The 20336-nt window shown below is 48.4% G+C and overlaps 1 protein-coding gene across 5 annotated transcripts; it reads left to right on the forward strand.

The window, feature by feature from the left end:
- Positions 1-741: 741 nt before the first annotated feature.
- On the forward strand, positions 742-18354 carry TMEM39B (transmembrane protein 39B; the record flags this gene model as incomplete). Of its 5 annotated transcripts, none has more annotated exons than XM_079928721.1 (9): positions 742-1091; positions 2751-2877; positions 3390-3609; positions 4232-4315; positions 4635-4789; positions 11521-11857; positions 12766-12953; positions 16266-16386; positions 17907-18354. In XM_079928721.1, 9 exons carry the CDS (start codon positions 1088-1090, stop codon positions 18147-18149), a joined length of 1479 nt encoding a protein of 492 aa, XP_079784847.1. In that variant the 3' UTR covers positions 18150-18354. The 5 variants fall into 5 exon arrangements, with proteins under 5 accessions (XP_079784847.1, XP_079784846.1, XP_079784845.1 ...); XM_079928720.1 differs by lacking the exon at positions 742-1091 and adding an exon at positions 1321-1327 and having other exon boundaries at positions 2725-2877; XM_079928719.1 differs by lacking the exon at positions 742-1091 and having other exon boundaries at positions 2708-2877.
- Positions 18355-20336: the final 1982 nt, after the last annotated feature.

A 20336-nucleotide genomic window follows, 5' to 3' on the forward strand; every position in this document is an offset into this window, starting at 1 on the left:
GTTTAAAATTGCAACCTCCCATCCCCCTTTCCTGTTTTCCTCCACAGTAATCATTCCCTTCTAACATACTGCAGAATTTACTAATTTTTTTATCCATCTCCTCCCATTTAACTGTAAGCTCTGTGAGTATCTATTAATTAAATATCTACTAAATCATTTAATTAACTATTGTTGTCTATTATGTACCAAAGACTGTGCTAAGTAACGGAGGTACCAGACGATTGAGACGTCTTATAGGTCTTATGAGGGAAGAAATCATAACGGTTGCTAGTAGCAGCTCATTTATCGAGTGCTTCCTCTGTGTTAAGTGCTTGCCATGTATCATGATAGTAATGACAGCGAACATTAATTACAACAGACTCTGAAAAAAACAAAAACAGACTCTGTTCTACATGCATTATTTCACCTTATAGGCCACCAAGGCCTATAAGGTGAATATTACCAGTAAAGAGCAAGAAACAGGATTTCAAGTCTTGGAACTGGCAGAATCAGGAATTGAACTAAGGTGGTGGAAGACGGATAGGGTCAGATGTGATAAATAATTAGAACTTAGGGTCAGCAATACTAGGTGGAAGATTGGATGTGGGGGTAGAAGGAAATGGGGAAATAACTCCCAGGTTTTGATTGGGGTGGACCTAAGAGCAATAAGGCCAAAGAGAAAAGATGAAAGCCCAACTTGGGACGCGATGAGTTTGAGGCGCCGGAGGAACACTCATGGATGCAGGAACCGAGAGGCTATTCCGGCCCCCTCCCTCGGCCCTGAAGAGGTGCTGGGAGAAGGCACGCAAGGTAAGAGAAGAAGGTGAGTTCCCCTCCCTCTCGGGCTTTTCAGCAGCATCTGCAGGAAACGCGTGGGGGACCGCGAGACAAAGAGCGCGCGGGACTGCCTTGGTCCGAGCGGCCCCTTTAAGAAGCGCGCCCCCAGCTTCTAGCCCGCCTTGTATGCAAATTTGGCGGCGAGGCGGGAGCGCGCAGCTGATACCAGGGGACTGGGCTGCGGCGGTTAGTCCTCTCCCGGCCGCCGTCGCCTCCGACATATTGCCCGCTGGAGCTGCGGCGGCGAAGCGGAGAGCGCCGGGGGGAGGAGATGGGTGAGCGGCGCGGGTCCAACTCGGCCCGGGAACGGGCGGGCTCGGGGGTTAGGACGGCCAAGCTGCTAATTGCTCCCCCACGCGGACAGGATCCCGGCGAGGGGAGGGGGAGGGGATGTGGGCGTAGAGGGACCCCGCCCCCTCCTGTCGTTTTGCGGGTGGGGCTTCTGTTGTGGGGGCGGGACATCGGAGCGGTGGGAGGGGCTTCCAAATGCGGAGGCTCCTTGGGGGCTTTGGTGAGGACCCAGTCTTCTGGGCTAGAGTGGGCCGAGGCTTAGCGGCGGGCGCGGCCTTAGTGCTAAGGGCGGAGCTCCTGAGATGTAGGCCCCGGTGCAGGGGCAAACTTTCTGGGCAGTAGGGGCTTTGTACTGGTGAGGTGGGCCTGGAAGGAGACCTTCCAGAAGAAGGGAGCCCACTCTGGAGCGAGGCTTCTGGGCAGAGAGCTTTTATTGGCTTGTGGGCGGGTTTTATGAGCTGACAATTGTGTGTAGGCGGGGCTTCTGGGTTGAGGGGCTTTATGTGGGTGCAGAGCTTCTAAACAGAGGAGAGTGGGTGTGGGCAGAGCATCTGGACTGAGGGTGCCTGTGTGGGATTTTCTAAGCCAGGTACAGTAGTGCATGAACAGAGCTTTGGGGCTGGGGGCTGTTTGGGGCAGAGCTCCCGGACAAGAACTTTTCCGAGACGTGTGGGAAAAACTTACAGGCTGAGAAGCTAGGGCAAGGGGTGTGTGTGTGTGGAGGCTGCTCTGCTGCCATGAGAAGGTATGAACAAGGCTATACCTTTGACTGGGACTGGGGTGGTGCCTTTGAGCTTTGTGCAGGACTTTTGTGCAGGGTGATGCCTGGGAGCTTGGGCTAGACTGCTAAGCCTAGAAAAAGAGGTTGCAGGTCCAAGTTTTGGGTTCACAACCACACCATTCTCCCTTGACACTGTGCTCAGGCCCTGGGTCCTGACTGTGAGAGTCCAGGATGCCCACTGAGCTGGATCTTGGGTCCTGGAGAAAAAACTTCAAGGGTGCCCATAATTGTAAGCCTACAGGGAGTTGTAGTATCTGAAAGGAGCAGTGTACACCAGCGCTAAGAGCGCAGGACCCAGACCCCCAGACTACCTGTGACACAATGTAAACTGAGTTTACCAATCTGTGGAACCTTTCCGGATTCATTCCCTCATCAACAGTTATTGAGCACTTACTTCATGCTGGGCACTGTGGTAGGAGGAGGGGATACAGCAGTGAAAAGGACAGATCAGGATAGTGACCTCACTGGCCTTCCATTCCAGTGGGAAAGATAGACAGTAAATATGTTAACAAATGAATAAGATGAAGAGTGAATTGTGAAAAAATATAGAAATAAGATAGAGAGTTATGGGGGCAGATACTTACAAAATGGCAGGGAATGGCTCTCCAGAGAGTACAGCAAGTGCAGAAGGTAGCAATAAGCTTGGTTTGCTCAAAGAGAGAAAGGCCAGGCTGGCTGAAGCATGGGGGCTAGGCAGGGAATGGTAGGAGATAAGTTGGAAGAGGTGGGCAGGGGCCAGATCATGGGTCTCTGTAACTGAGCGACAAAATGAGACAGCAGGTAACTGGCAGCCAGTATCATTGCTGTTATCCTTGATATATGCCCTCTGGCTTGAGGATCTACCTTATGTCGAGCCCTGCAGGAGGACGAAGAGGTCCCAACAGGACATCCTACTGTCGAAATCCACTCTGTGAGCCAGGATCCTCTGGGGGCTCAGGTGGGGGCCACACTTCCAGCGCATCAGTCACCAGTGTCCGTTCCCGCACCAGGTAAACTACTTTCTGTCTCTTGTGCCTCACTGTGGGCTCTCAGGAGCAATCTGGACAAAGCTCTCCCTGACTGGGCTCTAGGGTGTGATACCCTAGATGCCAGATGGGAGCTTAAAGGGTGGGGAGCAGCAGAAAAGTCCCAGAGGGTGGTCAGTGGGACAGATGGCAGGGGGACATAGTGTAATAAACCCGAAGGCCTGGATTGCAGTTACAGTTCTGCTTCTGATTTGCTGGTGGCTTGGACAAGTTGTCTCCCCTCTCTGGGCCTCCTTTTCTTTATCTGTAAAGTGGACCTAATAATTCTTTCCTTCCTGGGGAATGTTGGAAAGACTGAATCAGCTTATGAATAGGAAAAGGCTCTGTCATCTCCTTTGTCTGACAGGCAGGATTAGGAGGACTCCATCCCTACCCTAAGCTGCTTTTCTGGTCCTGCTTTGCAATCCTGTGCCCCAGAAGTGCTTCTTGGTAGGGTTCTCAGGTCAGCTCCTGATGTTGTTCCCTCCCACCCCCAGGAGCAGTTCTGGGACGGGCCTCTCCAGCCCCCCACTGGCCACCCAGACGGTCGTGCCCCTGCAGCACTGCAAGATCCCCGAGCTGCCAGTCCAGGCCAGCATTCTGTTTGAGTTGCAGCTCTTCTTCTGCCAGCTCATAGCCCTCTTCGTCCACTACATCAACATCTACAAGACAGTGTGGTGGTATCCGCCCTCCCACCCGCCCTCCCACACCTCCCTGGTAGGTGCCCAGCTAGGACCCGCTGTGTGTGTGTGTGTGTGTGTGTGTGTGTGTGTGTGTGTATGTGTGTGTGTGTGTGAGTGACATGTTTGGTTTTAGTTTAGCATAGCTTACGCAGAACCCTGTGTGTTTGGCCTCATGCTGGGCATGAGAGGTATAAAAAGAACAGGAAACTGATGATTCCTGAACGCTCACCCCTAGTGTGCTCAGCACCACACTACACAGTGTAATGGTAGCAGAGATGAATCTGACTCAGATTTTGTCTAAAGGAGCACAGAGTCTTAAGTCCTGTGGGGGAGGTGAGTCACAGGCATACATGGCTATTTCAAGGAGAGGAAAGAGCTCTGTGCAGAAGGAGAGGTGCAGGGGCAGGGGCATGGGTGATCAGAGCAAGAGGGCTCACACACCACTCTCTTGTCTCCAGGGACTGTCCCACTTTCCTCCTCTGGGTCCTGTTCTACTCCTCTAGGTATTTTCCTGGTCTGACTCAGCTGGAGGCCTATGAAGGTCAGAGAGTGGGGACAGTCCTGATGGAAAGGACTGGGCAGGGGGAGGTGGGTATGCGAAAAGCCCGTACATGGGCAGGGGGCCCACGTGACCCCCAGCCTCTGCCCCCTGACAGAATTTCCACCTGATCGACTTCAACTTGCTGATGGTGACCACCATTGTTCTGGGCCGCCGCTTCATTGGGTCCATCGTGAAGGAGGTGATTGGGTCCCAGAGGCTGGCTGGGGAACTCTGGGACTCCCCTTTACCCATGGGGGTACCAAGGAGGTGTGCCCAGCCCTTCAACCCTGAGGCATTTCCTTGGGGCTCCCTTTGAACTTGGTTGAAGAGTATTACATCCCATCGGCTCTTGGAGTTTCCTGGGCGTCGAGGGAAAGGATTCACCTTGCCAGGTTCTGCCCAGCCTGCTGCCCCACGTTTCCCCGGGCGGGATCACGGGCCATGCTGGGTGGGATTTGGGCACAGCCCCCATGACCTCCATCCAAGGCCCCATCCCGTCCTATCTCGCCCTGACCCAGGCTTCTCAGAGGGGGAAGGTCTCCCTCTTTCGCTCCATCATGCTGTTCCTCACCCGCTTCACCGTTCTCACGGCAACAGGCTGGAGTCTGTGCCGCTCCCTCATCCACCTCTTCAGGACCTACTCCTTCCTGAACCTCCTGTTCCTCTGCTATCCGTGAGTACCCCTCACTCCACCCCCTCACTGCCCAGCACGTGTTCCTGACCTCTGCCCTGAGTGTGGCTGGGCACTGGGCCCCCGTACCCAGTAGACTCACAGGCAGGCAGCAACAGTACCCTCTCACATTGTCTGACAGTATCGTTCTGAGATCAGGACGATTAGCTTTCTTTTGCAGGAGCAGAAACTGAGACGGCAGGCATAATTTCCCCAAGGTGCCCTCAAGGGGGAGGTCAGAAGGGGACTCAGATCTGAGTGTATATCCCACAGCTCCTGAGGGGGTATGCACGGGCTTCATCTTCCTCTCTCTTCCTTTCCTCTCTCTCTGGTTCTTTCTCTTTCTCTGTCTCTTTGCATATCTTAGTGTTTATGTAGTCTCTCGGTGCCTCCCCCAGGTATGTATGCTTGCAAGCACCTGGGTGCACGCATGTTTCTGTGTGGGTGTCTGTGCATGAAGTGTGTGTGTGTGTGTGTGTGTGTGTGTGTGTATCTTCACATGCATATCCGTATGTCTGTCTGTGTGTCTGCTTTGCTCACTCACTTCCTCCGTCTTGCCAGAACCCAGATTGTTGAGGATGGAAAGATAGTGTCTGGGAGGAGCACAGGCCTGCCCCTTTCTAGACTAGAATTGGGGAGAGCTTTGGCAAGATGTCCACTCTGGCTGTTTCTGGGGCAGGCTGCTGGCTGCCTGGGCATTAACAGTCATTTCCCAAGCCCTGGGCTTTCTGAGTCATGAACTTCCTCAGGCTGGGTCACCTCTGTTCCCTGGGAAGCTTCAGAACTGGACACTCGTCTCTCCCCTGCGTGATCAAAAGGTCACTGTCATGGTAGGAGCCAAATCACACTTGCTTTAGTTATAACTAGTTTTTAATTATAAGAGTGATACATGTGTCACGTAACAATATTAAACTTTACAGAAGCTTTTAACTTAGTAAATGGAAGTCCCACATAATCTCAGTCCTCCAGAAAACCATTATCTTGCAGCATGTCCTTCTAAATTTTTTCTGTGCAAGTACCCACACATATACATTTTTTAAAAACAGAAAAATAGGGTTAATCTCTATGCATGATAATGTATAATTTATTACACGTTCACATAGTCATATAACTTGGATATTTTCCTATGGCAGTATATATGGGTCTGCCTCAGTTGTTTAAATGGCCTCATAGTATTCCATTGAATTGACTTTTCACAATTGGTTTTGTTTGTCTTCTGTTGGTGGACTTTTGAGTTGTTTCTAGCTTTTCCCTATTGGAAACAATGAGGCAGGGAACATTCTTTTGCATACATCTTTGCACACTTGTCCAAAATTTCTGTACAACAGATTCCCAGAAGTAGAATTATTGCACCAAAAGCTATGTTTTACATTTTTGATAGATATCAACAAATGGCCCTCCAAGGTTGTACTGATTAGAAATGTCAACAGTTGCCTTAATTTGACACTTTCTGGTGACTACTCAGACATCACCCAGTGTTCATATTTTGCTTTATTTTATATTATTTAATCTTTAAATTTTTATTACTATAAGACACATATATCATAAAAAAATCAAATTCAGTAGTGCTAAAAAACTTGATGATGGGAATTCTCTGGTGGTCCAATGGTTAGGACTCCATGCTTTCACTGCTGAGGGTGTGGGTTCAATCCCTAGTCAGGGATCTAAGATCCCACGAGGTGTGGTGTGGCCAAAAGAAAAAAAAAGCTTATGATGAGAAACAGCCTTTAATCCCACCCTCCAGATTTTTAGTCCCACTTCTCAAAAGCAACCTCTTTTACTGTTTCTGGTTTTAAGTGTTCTCTGAGTTACCTCCATAATTTTAATATCCTTATGCTTTTGTTTATTTCTTTACACATTTATTTATTGATTTTATAATTGGGTAATAGGTTCACATCATTAAAACTGAAAAACAGATAAAAGAGCATAGAATGAAAAATTCTTCCCTTGACTCCTGTCTCCCAGCTACCCAGTTTCCCTTCCACTCTTAGAAGGAAGGGAACCTAACCACCACGAGGTAACCGCCATGTTTCTGGTTTCTTATATATCCTGCATATACAAGCATACCACACACACACACACACACACACACACACACACACACACACGTACACACGCACACATGCACATATACATTGATTCCCTGCATTGACAGATGAAGATTTACTTCACCTTCTATCCGTACTGTTCCTAGTATTTGATAATTGTTATTATTTTTAATTTTCTGTTGGGCCTCTTTTTCAATAATATGAGTATGCCTGTGTTTTTTATTCCATCAACAATAGTCAGTGCCTTAATCCCTTTTATGTAAGAACATAATATTAGGAGCCCTGTCCATTGGCTTTTCCTCCCCTCTTCCTCCTATCACTTCCTGGCAGCTGTACTCTTATATTGTCATGCTTGACATTCACATTCTCCTATATAGCCACATTTAAGTCTTCCATTCTTTGTCTAAGGCTAATTCTAAAAATTAAAAACCAATAAGTGACCTTGATATTATTGTGAGTATGAAAATATTATTCACTGCAGGACCAAGTAGTGTGCATAGATGATATTCCTTCTCTATATTTACTGAATTATAATCTTGGGCCTCTTAAAAAAAGAATGTTCCTAGTGTCAAGGTCAAATGGTTTCTCTTTTCTTATATTCCATCAATTGCTTAAAACCATGCCACATTTTAGTTTGCTTCATATTTAGATTGTAACTTTCTTATATAGCTTTTTATTTTTCTTGGAGTTTCTAATTGCCTTTCTTTTTTCTTGTTGACAAAAGAATGATGGGCCTTCAACATATCCTCAAGTTTATCCAGCCTGTCAGTCATACTACCTGTTGCCTGGAGTCCATTTTTCCCTCCAAAGACATCCCTCCTGGAGCCCTCCATCCTCCTGCTCCAGTCTGGAGTGGTTGCTCTTTAAGCCTGCTATACAGCTCTCAGCCTGGGACTTCCTTTCCTGCCCTGCTGGGTTGGATCCACTGTTTCTTGGATCCCGTGTCTTCTTCTTTCTTGGTTTTCTCCCTTATTTTGCTGGAGTGCATTATGAGGTAATTTTCTTAACAAGGGGTATATGGGAGGTATATACAGTCTTAGTCCTTGCATGTCTGAAAACGTCTTTATTCTGCCCTCATACTTGATTGATGGTTCGGCCAAATGTCGATTTCTAAGTTCAAATTCATATTCTGTCAGAATTTTGAAGATGTTGCTCCATTGTGTCTAGCATCCAGTGTTTCTAATGAGAAGTCTGATGCTAGTTTGATTCCAGTTACTTTGTGGATGACTTGTTTTTTCCTTTCTGAAAGCTTTTGGGAGCATTCTGTTTATCTTTTGATTATTTGAAATTTCACAAGAATGTGTCTGATATGGAACTTTTGTCATTCATCTTATCAGTACTCTAGGACTTTTTTAACCTGGAGACTTGTGTATTTCTTCAGGTCAGGGAAATTTTCTTCTATTATTTCTTTGATAATGTCTTCCCTTCCATTTTTTCTGTTCTCTCTGGGACTTCTCTGTATTGGATGGTAGACCTCATAGATTGGTCATCTGTTTCTCTTATATTTTCCCTCATACTTTTCATCTTTCTCCCTTTCTTCCTCTCCCTCCATCCCTCCCTCCCCTCTTTCTTTCTCTCTCTGACTCTGTCTCTCTCTTTCTCTATCTATCTTTTTCTCTTTCTTTTTACTTTATCTTTAGGGGGATTTTCTCAACTTCATCTTCCAGCTTTTTTATTGAGATTTTTTTCAGCAATCATATTTTTCATTTCTAAGTCCTCTTTCTGGATTTCTGATTGTTCTTTTCTCATAGCATTCTGTTCTTGTTTTAAAGATCTCTTACGTTCCCTCAATTTTGTCTTTCCACTAGGTCAATTTTTCTGTTTCATGCTGCTAGTTTACTAAGTGTAGATAGTTTCTTTGGTTGTCTGTTTACATTTAAGAGTGGAGGACTGAGTGGCTTGGAATGCATTTTCTCTCCCTCTGCCATTGTATACGTGAATGGGAGGTTTGACTGGGAATTCTAAGTATGTGGGCAGGGCACACTGACTGGTAGACTTTGCTTTAGGAAGAGTGAGTGAGGTGCTAATTGTCAAGCTGTGTGCACCCATAGACCAGAAAGGGAAGGGGGGTATTACTGTAGGGTGCCCCCATTAGAGACCTCAGTTCTCCTCAGTTTATTCAGTTTCTTTAGAGAAGAATCTTTCAGGGCAGATTGTGTCAGGTTTGTAGGAGAATAAAGGGAGTGACTCATAAATGAATACAGATCTGTGTTTAATCCCTTTTGTTCAGCCCTGCTTCTCACTTCTACCCTCTATCAAATGTGCCCAGTTCAAGCCAGTCTCTCTTGGGTCACTCTGGGCAGATAAGTTCCTACCCCCGTTGTAACCCTCTCATGGCACATTCTAGACCTACGCTATCCAGTTTAGTAACTTCTAGCTGCCTATTGTTATTAAACATTTGATATAGGCTAGTTTTAACTGAAATGTGCTGTTAGTGTAAAACGTACACTGGATTCTGAAGACTTAATACAAAAAAAGAAAGTAAAATATCTCATTCATAAATAATGATTATATATTGAAACGATAATATTTTGCCTATATTGGGTTAAGTAAAATAGAGTATTAAAATTAATTTCTTCTTTTTTTTAATGCGGCTACTAGAAAATTTTTAATTACATGTGTGACTCTCATATTTCTATTGGACTGCGCTACTCTAGATGATGACCTCCTCATCTGTCAACATGTTTCCATCTGCTGTGTAAATTTGTCAGAATCACTTATGTACTGATAACCCTCACTCCCATTCTCTTTGCTGATATGGATTTATTTTCTACTTTTATTTATTTACTTTCTACATTGATACTGTCACATCTAGGATGGAGAGGATGAAAGAGGGTCTGCCATCTTGCATGTGAAGTTGTTTCTAACTTGTGACCTGTCAGAGCAGCTACTCGCTGTTATCAAATAATTTAATTGTATCGGCAGTCCTTCTTAGTGGGAAAGCCAAGAAGATTCTTAAGTACTTGTCCTTAAGGTTGAGTCTGAAGCCCTTGTATGTTCATGTAGGTGCCCCACGCCCTCATTCCCACCAAGTGCCCTGAAGAGTGTTTTGGGAATCCCATTTCAGTGTTCTTTTCTGTCCCACAGAATCATTGACCTCTTTCTTTCCTAAACAAAATTGTATTGATCTACTTTAGGCCAGACACCATGCTGGGCATTGTTGCAAAGATTAAAAGAGAGTATTTATAAAAACACTAGCATAATGCCTGACTGAGCGTAGAGAATCAGTACAAGCTAGGTAACTTAAGGCAAGTTAAGGAAACGGAGGCTCTTAGAGATTATATAACTTGCCCTAAATCACAGCATTGGTAAGTGGCAGAGCTGGGATTTTAATCCTAGCCTATTTGACCCCAAAGGTTATGCTCTTGACCAGAATTCTCTAAGTTATCTTACTTGAACCTTACCCTAGGAGAAGTGGAAGCATTCCCATTCTATAGGCCAGAAAGCAAAAACCCAAAGAGGCTAATTATATGAGTGCCCAAGAACACTCATATATCCCTTCCTGGAAGTTCAGAATAAAGAAAGAGAACATTACTATAGATAAGAAAATGTAGCATTCTCACTGGGTCTGGCTCCTGGCAGCAGCCCAGGGACCCTTCTGGAGCTACGTCTGAGAGCCTGGGGAAATTGAGAGGCCCTAAGCTAAAACAAGGAATGCCTGTCAAGAGCACCTATCATGACGTTCCATGTACTGTGCTTGGCACTTACCCACTTTAATGATCTACTCTTCTGGGCTATGGGTCTGTCTAGTTTTCTCCTTAAATGATATCAGCCACACACTCTATCTCTTAACTAATTAGCTCCAGCCCTGACCTAGGGGTACTCCTCAGGGGAAGTGGTTTGTACTGTTCAAGGGCCCATTTCAGTGCCTGGCACATAATAGACACACAATAAATATTGTTCCTGAACTGTCCTCCTCTGCAAGCTACAGAGCTGCCCCCATGTGCACCCATGACAATGTCTACCTCTCCTTTGTGGTACCATGTATATTTTCTTTTTTTTTTTTTTAACATCTTTATTGGGGTATAATTGCTTTACAATGGTGTGTTAGTTTCTGCTTTATAACAAAGTGAATCAGTTATACATATACATATGTTCCCATATCTCTTCCCCATGTATGTTTTCAATTAATGAATTACTTGTAGTATTTGCTGAGTATCTGTCTTGATCACCGGTGCCAGACAGTTCTGGATTTGAATCCCAGCTCTATTACTTCCTTACTAGTTGTGTGAGCTTTCGGACTCCACTCCACCTGTCTGAGTCAAAGCTTCCTCAGCTGAAAAGGGCACAAACTAACAGTACCTAACACAGAGTTAAGAGAAACAAAAGAAGAGAATGCATGTAAAGCACTTAGTACAGTATCTGGAGCACTGGTTGTGCCCAGTGAATGTGGACTGTTAAGATTACTGCTGGGCAGCAATAGTCTGTGAGGGCCGGGACTCGTGTCTTGCTTCCTACTGTATACCTGCCGCTCAGCACAATGCTTGGCATGCACTTAGTGCTAATACATGGGTTGAATGACTGATCATTGGCTGGGAGGCTGGATGGCTAGAGGGACCGGTAGAGTCTCCCCTCTGAACAGCCAGGAGAGCTAAAGCCCAGGAGGAAAGAAGATTCCCTTGGTGGTTAAGAGTTGGGATCCTGGCCCTTGCGCAGGCCTGCCCTCACCACTGTCTTCCCCAGCAGGTTTGGGATGTACATTCCGTTCCTGCAGCTGAACTGTGACCTCCGCAAGACAAACCTCTTCAGCCACATGGCCTCCATGGGTCCCCGGGAGGCGGTCAGTGGCCTGGCACGGAGCCGGGACTACCTGCTGACACTGCGGGAGACGTGGAAGCAGCACACGAGGCAGCTGTACGGCCCGGACGCCATGCCCACCCACGCCTGCTGCCTGTCGCCCAGCCTCATCCGCAGTGAGGTGGAGTTCCTCAAGATGGACTTCAACTGGCGCATGAAGGAGGTGCTGGTCAGCTCCATGCTGAGCGCCTATTACGTGGCCTTTGTGCCTGTTTGGTTCGTGAAGGTGCGTAGCTTGACCCAGGGAGGAAAGGGGCCTCACCCTGCTGCCTGCCCCCCAGGAGCCCTCTTGCTCGCATAAATAACTCTGCTGCTCTTGATGAGATTCCCATATGTGCTCTTGAGGGCCAGAGGGACTCCTGCCTTCATTTTAGAGTGGAAAAAACAAGGCTCGCTGAATGCACGTGGCCCGCACGAGGTCCCCCAGCCAGCGAGGGGGACATGGCATTGTTGTTTGTAATACTTGGTAACGGAAGGCGGCGACTTGGTGTTTCAGTGTGGCGGTTTTGGCACAGGCATGTCACGGTGTCCTGCTTTGTCATTAAGTTCGAAAGGCAGGACTCATCCAGATCTGAGTGACTCCAAAGGCCTGTGCTCTCTCTCTGGCTTGTATGGCCATGTGGGAAGGTACCTCCCCAGCTGGCTTGACACATTTCTCTGAGGATGGGCTGCACTGAATGATTGGGGGTTGAGAGGACTTCATGTCCGTTGGGCACCTACAACCTGCTAGAGCTTTGATGAGTATTATAATCCTCCTCACGCCTCTCAGAGGTGGTTACTCTCATCCTCATTTAACAGATGAGGGAGCTAGCCCAGAGAAGTGAAATGACTTGCCCAAGGTCACATAGTGACTAAGCAGCAGAGCCAAGATTTGAACTCATTTCTGTTGAACCCCAGAGCCTGTTCTCTGGCTCAGAGTGGGAATAATTTTTCTTTGTAGAAAACTGAGTAGTGGGCATAGGGTTTAAGCCCATGATCAAGCCACCTTTGTTAGGTGTTCAGTCCTTCGTCTCAGGCCACCCCGAGGTCTCTCTAGGGCTGTCTTGATCTCCGAGACAGATGGAATCAGGGATGGGGGAGGGAGTGAGGCCGTTATGGGTGTCCAAGGTCTCACCCACCTCCCGCTGCCCCCAGAACACACATTACTATGACAAGCGCTGGTCCTGCGAGCTCTTCCTGCTGGTGTCCATCAGCACCTCGGTGATCCTCATGCAGCACCTGCTGCCTGCCAGCTACTGCGACCTGCTGCATAAGGCCGCTGCCCACCTGGGCTGCTGGCAGAAGGTGGACCCAGCACTGTGCTCCAATGTACTGCAGCACCCGTGAGTCTGCCCTTCTCTGCTCGACCCCAGCCCCCCCGGTCAGTGTCTGGAGTCACTCACTTCCCTGCTCATCAACTCATTCATTCGATCAGCAAATAGTTATTGAGCATGTCTTGTATGCTAGGCCTTGTGGCCAGAGTGGGATATGGCAGGGCCCAGGAAGGACATGTCTCCTGTCCTTGGGTAACTTGCAGTGTCTTGAAGATGGGAGGAAGGCAGGTGGTAAATTCATAGACTCATTGACTTTCTCATTCACTGACTTAGGTACTTGCTTATTGGCTGATTTGCTCATGCATTCACTCATTGCTTCCCTCCTTCCACTCACTCATCCATCCAATCATTGGCTAATCTACTCTTTCAGAAAGAATTTACTTCTACCTAAGCTGTCCCAGGCCTGGTGCTGTGTATTGGACAAAGGAGCTTGGACTTTGACCTATAGGCAGAGGGGAGCTCTGGAGGGTTTTGAACAGTGGAGGGACCCATTCCAAGGTGTGCCTTAGAAACATCAGTCTGGTAACAGGGTATGGTGCTGTGTTAGTTGATGACATACCCTGGCCAGGGAAGAAAAGCCACAGGGAGGAAATGGCTAAGACGAGACCCCTTGAGGAATTACAGTCTGGTGCGGGTGATAGCCGTGTACACAAAGAGTTAGGATGAGTGGGGTGAGAAAGGCCCAGCTGCGGGATGGCATTGCACTCAGAGCAGAGGCAGAAGTCACCCTGCTCAGGAGCCCTGAGGGGCTGGGCTGTCCTCCCCTCAGCCTGACCCATCCTTCCTGGTGCCTAGCATTTCTACAGCCCTTCATCACCGTCTTTTTACCCCGGTTATGCTAATTTTCCTGCCTGTATTCCCCCATTAGACTGGAAGCTCCTCAAGGCTGGGACCATCTCTGAATCACATCTGAGTCTTGGGCCCAGCACAAGGCCCAGCCGAGAAGAGGCCCCTAGGACAGGTTTGTAGGGGTAGGCGCACAGAGATGCGAAGGCAGGCTGCAGAGGCCAAGCCTCCTGATGTTGGCCCTCCATGCCAGTCAGGGTCCCTCTCAGGCTCTGTCCAGGTGGTCCAGAGAGTGGATGGATATTGCCAAATGGGCTGAAGTGGGGCTTGGCTTAGCCTAAGGCTCTGAGGGCAGGGGAGAGTAGAAAGAGAGTACATGGCTGAATATGAGGATAAACCTGCCCATGGCTCACCATGGTCTTCAGGTAAGATCCAGGCTCCTTCACGTGGCTTCCCATGATGAACTGACTCCTACCAGCCTTTCTGCTCTGTCTCTTCCCATGCCCCAACTCATACTCTGCTCTAGCCAGACCCAACCTCTTCGGATCCTCCAATTCTGTATGTTCTTTTTTTTTTTTTTTGGCTGCATTTGGTCTTTGTTGCTGCGCACGGGCTTTCTCTAGTTGTGGCGAGCGGGGGCTACTCTTTGTTGTGGTGCTCGGGCTTCCCATTACAGTGGTTCCTCTTGTTGCAGAGCATGGGCTCTAAGCACACAGGCTTCAGTAGTTGTGGCTCGCGGGCTCTAGAGTGCAGGCACAGTAGTTGTGGTGCATGGGCTCAGTAGTTGTGGCGCATGGGCTTAGTAGTTGTGGCACACGGCCTTAGCTGCTCCACGGCATGTGGGATCTTCCCGGCCCAGGGATCGAACCCGTGTCCCCTGCATTGACAGGCGGATTCTTAACCACTGCGCCACCAGGGACGTCCCTATATGTACTTTTGTATGCAGGCTTTTGCCTATGATGCATGTTTTGCGTGGAGTGACCTTTCCAATTTTCTTTTCCTGTTTAATTCCTATTCATCGTTTAGCACTTTGCGTCCTCCAGGAACACTTTCCTGACCACCCAGGATAGGTTCAGTGTCCCTGCCCTGCCTGTGCTCCTCCTCTGCTGTGTTTGCTTAGTTACTTGCCTGTCATTCCAAGACTAAAGCTCCTGGAGGTCAGGGTCCTTGTCTGTCAAGCCCTCGGCCATCTCCTCACTCCTGGCAAATGCCTGGCTTGTGATAGGTCCAACAGCAAATTTTTTGTGTTTTTTGTATGTGAGCTTTTTTTAAGGTAGAATTTCCATACAGTGAAATTCACAGATCTTGAAGTGTACAATTCCTTGAGTTTTGATAAAGACATACACACCCATGTAACCCTTCCCCCATCAAGATACAGAACATTTCCAGCCCCTCGGAAAATTTCCTTATGGCCCTTCCCAATGACCCCCTCCCCCTGGCAACCATCTTTTCATTTCATTTCACCATAGGTTAGTTTTGCCTATTCTACAGCTTCATGTAAATTAAATCATACAGTAGACATTCTTCTTGGGTCCAGCTTCTTTCATTCAGCATATTGTTTGTGAGGTTCATCCATGTTGTTGCGTATGACATGGTAACTGTTTTTTACATGAAGGAATCAACAGGACAGGAGCATGAGATTGAGCTTCTTGTGGACAGTTATTCTCAGTCCTCTGGCCCAGGACCCTTAGATTTCCTGGGAGATCTCAAAGAACAATGGAAGAGAATTCACTGGTCCCACAACCTTATTCACATGCTCTCTGGGGCGCCTCTGTGCCAAGCCTTGTGGCATGCTCCGAGGACACAGAAATGAACTGGACACCATGCCTTCCCCTTCAGTGCTCCCAGACTAGTGAGGGATACAGGGAAATAAATAAGTGACAACACATTGGGGAAAGTGGACCGGTAGCAGGAGATTCAGGGAGCATTTAAAAGATGCTGAACTCTGTGGGATAAGGCATCTGGAAGAGCAGCCCAGCTGGAGCGAGCACCTTATGAAGAGACAGGAGCAGTGCTGGAGGAACTAGAGGCAGTTCTGGGTGGCTTGAGCAGGTGCTATGTGGTGGGGGTCATGGAAGGCCACACTGGGACTCGGAGGCCATAACACATTGTTGGGGACTTGACTCCAGGGGCACCGGAAAGCCTTCAAAGGGTTTTGAGGAGAGACTAGTCAGGCTTGGCTTGGTGTTTCACAAAGACCACTCGGGCAGCTGTGTGGTGGACTGCTGGGAGGCTAGAGGTGAGACTGATGGGAGGCTAGATGAAGAAAATGACCCCAGGGAGGGAAAAGGGTTTTCTTGAAATCCCTCAGAGACATGAATGTCAGCCCTAAACCTTCCGACTCCCAGTGCAGTGAATTTCTTACAGTTACCCATTTTACAGAAAAGGCAACTAAGACGCAGAAAAGGAAAGTCATTGTGTCTAAGTGATAGAAATGGGAGTAGAGCCCTGGTGGTCACCCCATGCTCAGTCTTCTCACATCCCCTTGTGTGGGTGAGCTGGGCGTAAGGGAGTTTTGTCGGGCTGTGCCTCCAGGTGGACTGAAGAATGCATGTGGCCACAGGGCGTGCTGGTGAAGCACAGCAAGAACGTCTACAAAGCAGTGGGCCACTACAACGTGGCCATCCCCTCCGACGTCTCCCACTTCCGGTTCCACGTGAGTCTCCTCCCCTGGGAAGGAGGGGTGGGGCCTGATCTAGAGGGCAGGAGGATCAGCGGGGCAGGAAGGCGATGTCATAGCAAGAGGCGGCTATTTTCAATATTTCCCAAATCCAAAAGAAGACAATGCACATGTGCAGCCCAAGGACAGCCATACAAATGATCCCTTCATAACTGTAGCTCACTTGGTACCAGATCTTTGAAAACATTGGGTGGAGGTAGAAAAGATGATACAACAAAAGGAGGGGTTGTTGGTGGTGAAAATAATTACACTAGTCATTCCTTACTTACTGTGTGCCAGGCACTGTGGTAAACACTTCCCATGCACCCTCCCATTCAGTCTTCACCAGAACCTTGTGTATGAAAGAAATACCAGGGCTGTCCTGGTTTTCAGGTACTGAAATCAGCTTAGAGAGTTTAACTTCTTCCAAGGGTGCCTTACTGGGAAACTTGGGAACTAATGGTAATGGCTCATGGACTCAGTACTATGGAAAGGGCTGCTCAAAATCATCTGGGCTGGTGGTTTCCATTTTATTTACTTATTTTACTGTCAAAATCCTTTTTTCCAACTCAGTCAAACTAAAGTTCAGTATATAGGACTTCATGGCGCTGCTCTGTTTGAAAGGGTTGGAACTCCCCTCACTTCCTGCTTACCACTGTGGTAGCCCCTAAAAGACCTCCTGGAACCTGGGGCTCTGAGGAACACGGTTTGAGAAATCATTGATCTGGGCTAACCTCTTCTTTTCCCAGTAGAGAAACCTGAGGTTCAGGCAGGGAAGGGACTTGCCCAAGGTCCTGCAGCCTGTCAGGTGCAGAGCTGAGCCTGGCGTGCTGGTCTCTCAGACTCCTGTTTCCTGGCACTTCTCCTGCCATCCTATAATCAGCTCTTGAGGTTTAGGTACCTTGGCCCCTGCAGAATCAAGATCCCTGGACATCGATCATTCTTTTAAACTGACCAGAAAAATTTTCTTAGTCTCTACACTCTACCTTGCCCTGTAGACACCAGGTAAGAGTGATGTGTCTCCGTGTCCCCTGGAAGCTTCCGGCCTAGCGGGGGATGCTACACATGAAATAGTAAATGACTCAGGCTGTAGAGTCTATAATAACTTTCCATGCCTCTGTCATAAGATTCTACTTTGTTCAGGCCTGACAGTACCCAGGAAGTCACATATAATAAGGTGTTGGTTTTCGACCAGCAAAAGTTTGAGAGAACAAGCAGGACTTCTCAAGAAAAGCTTCTGGGAGGAGGTGGAAGTTGATCCGGATCTTTTTTTTGTTTTTTTTGATCCGGATCTTAAACAGCTTCTGTGGGAAGCAGTAGTCTTGACAGAAGGAACACCACAAACAAAGGCAGAGAGATGGCAAGGTCCACGCCCAACCCTACGAAGTCTTCCTCCCCACCCAAGTCTGCATGGGGCCCAAGAACTTGACCCCTTCACTGGCCTACCCAGAACCCCCTTCCAAGAGGCAGGTTTCTGGAGCCCACTTTCCAGTCCATGCCTACTCTTTCCTGGGCAGTTCTTTTTCAGCAAACCCCTGCGGATCCTCAACATCCTTTTGCTGCTGGAGGGCGCTGTCATCGTCTACCAGCTGTACTCCTTAATGTCCTCTGATAAGTGGCACCAGACCATCTCACTGGCACTCATCCTCTTCAGCAACTACTACGCCTTCTTCAAGCTGCTGCGAGACCGCCTGGTATTGGGCAAGGCCTACTCGTACTCGGTCAACCCCCAGAGGGACCTAGACCACCGGTTCTCCTGAGCCCCAGGGCGACCCAGGGACAGCATCCAGGCTTCAGCCAGGGGCTCCCTGGGAATCGGCTGTTGGGGAGGGATGGGTGGGGGGCAAAAAAAAAAAACAAAAACAGACAAAAAAAATCCACCAGAGCTTTGTATTTTTGTTACATACTGTTTTTCTTTGATAATTGATGTGATTATGAGGAGAAAAAAAAAGTCCTATTTTTATACTCCCAATAAGCCTGTGTCCTGTATTTCTTTCTCCTTTTCTTGCCTGTCAGGCAGAGAGCAGAGGTGTGGGATTCTTGGCCAGGACACCCCATGTGTGGCTTCTGGGGCCCCTGTGAGCTCTGCCTTCTCCGGTGGAGAAAAGATGAGACACCCGAGGTCACCGTAGCATGGTAGCTGCTGCTGGCTGAATGCTCGCTGTGTGCCAGAGGCTGTTCTACATGTATGACAGGCCTTGTCTTAATCCAGTTTTTATGACAACCCTAGGAGGTAGGTGCTGTCACTCCTATAGATGAAAACAGGAGCTCAGGGAGCTATGTATCATGACTTGCCCAAGGTAACACAGCTAGGAAGTGGTAGCGCTGGGTCCCAAAACCCTCTGAAAGATAACACTACTATCCCAGCAGAATGTGATGTACTGATTCCCAGCACGCAGTCACTGAGACCCTGCTCTGTGTCAGATGCCGAGGTAGATGGTGAAGATGCCAAGACACAGAAACAAACAAGTCACTACACTGGGAGGGGTATAACAGTTACAAGGTACAGAATAGCACAGGGGAGAGAACATTTAATGCTCTCTGGACTTCTTGGAGGAGGGGATAGTCTGAGTTGTATCGGCCACTTCCTAGGTGGACAAGAGGGGGTAAAGGCGCTTCAAGCCGAGCAGTAGCATCCTGGGGTATTTGGAGAAGGTAAGCAGAAAGTGGTTCCTAGAGCAAGAAAGATAAGGAAAGTTGCGGGGAGGTGGGCTGGATCTGGAAAGGTCTGCAGGGACTGGATCAGGGAGGACCCATGGCTCTAGGCTAGGGAGGGTGTGTGAGCAAGGCCAAGGGCTTGAATGGAAACAAAGCGGCTTGGAAGGCCACCTGGCTCCTGTGGAGCATAGGATGGAGGGCTCAGGGGCTGGCAGGAGAGGAGACATGGTCATAGCCATTCATCTAGTCTGCCCGTGTCCCCTGAGCCCTTGTTTGGCTACAAGTTATGCAGATGCTCCAATGGTGGTGTACAGGAGGCAGACACTGCAGCAAATGTTTGTGGTACCTCTGCGGAGGCAGGCATTGTGCCAGGCACTGGGACAGAAACAAAGATGAGGAAGATACTGTCCCTTCATAGACAACCAGGAGAGAGAGACACCTTGTGAACAACCTAGATTGCCAATTGCTGAGGAAAATGTGTGTCCAGGGCACCGGGGAGCAGAAAGGACAGATAGTCTGACTCTGTCTGGAAAGACAGGCTTTTTCAAGAAGGTGAAAATTGTATTCGGTCTTGAAAGTGAGTAGTTCACCTCATAGTCAAGGGGGAAGGGAGGGCATTGCGTTCCAAGCAGAGGAAAGAGCATATGCAAAGGCACAAAAGAAGATAGGAGCATATTTGGGGGAATGTGGTTCCCCAAATATGGATGGAGCCTGGGTTGCCTGGCAGGGAGTAGCGCAAGAAGCCAGTAAGGACCAGCCTGTCAGATTGAAATGTTTGGGCATTACCTAAGGCCGTTAGTAGGAAATCACTAAGCAGAGGACATGATAAGATCTCTGCTTTTGGGCTTCCCTGGTGGCGCAGTGGTTGAGAGTCCGCCTGCTGATGCAGGGGACATGGGTTCGTGCCCCGGTCCGGGAAGATCCCACATGCTGCGGAGCGGCTGGGCCCGTGAGCCATGGCCGCTGAGCCTGCACGTCCAGAGCCTGTGCTCCACAACTGGAGAGGCCACAACAGTGAGAGGCCCGCGTACCGCAAAAGAAAAAAAAAAAAAAAAAAAGATCTCTGCTTTTAAAGAGATAATGGGTGCAAATGGGAGAACCTGGAGGCACACCAGTGAGGAGGCAGGTAAAATAGACCAACAGAGAATGAAGAGGTCTGACCTTGAGAAGTGGCAGTAGCAAGAGAAAGATAACACTCCCTTTCCTGACCCTGAGTCCTAGAATTGGCTTTTTGAGTTGTTTCCCTAGGTGGGCCAGGTCCACAACTAGAGGTGGCAATTTGTTATGAC

The sequence above is a fragment of the Stenella coeruleoalba genome (assembly GCF_951394435.1).
Source record: "Stenella coeruleoalba genome assembly, chromosome: 1".
Lineage (NCBI taxonomy): Eukaryota > Metazoa > Chordata > Mammalia > Artiodactyla > Delphinidae > Stenella > Stenella coeruleoalba.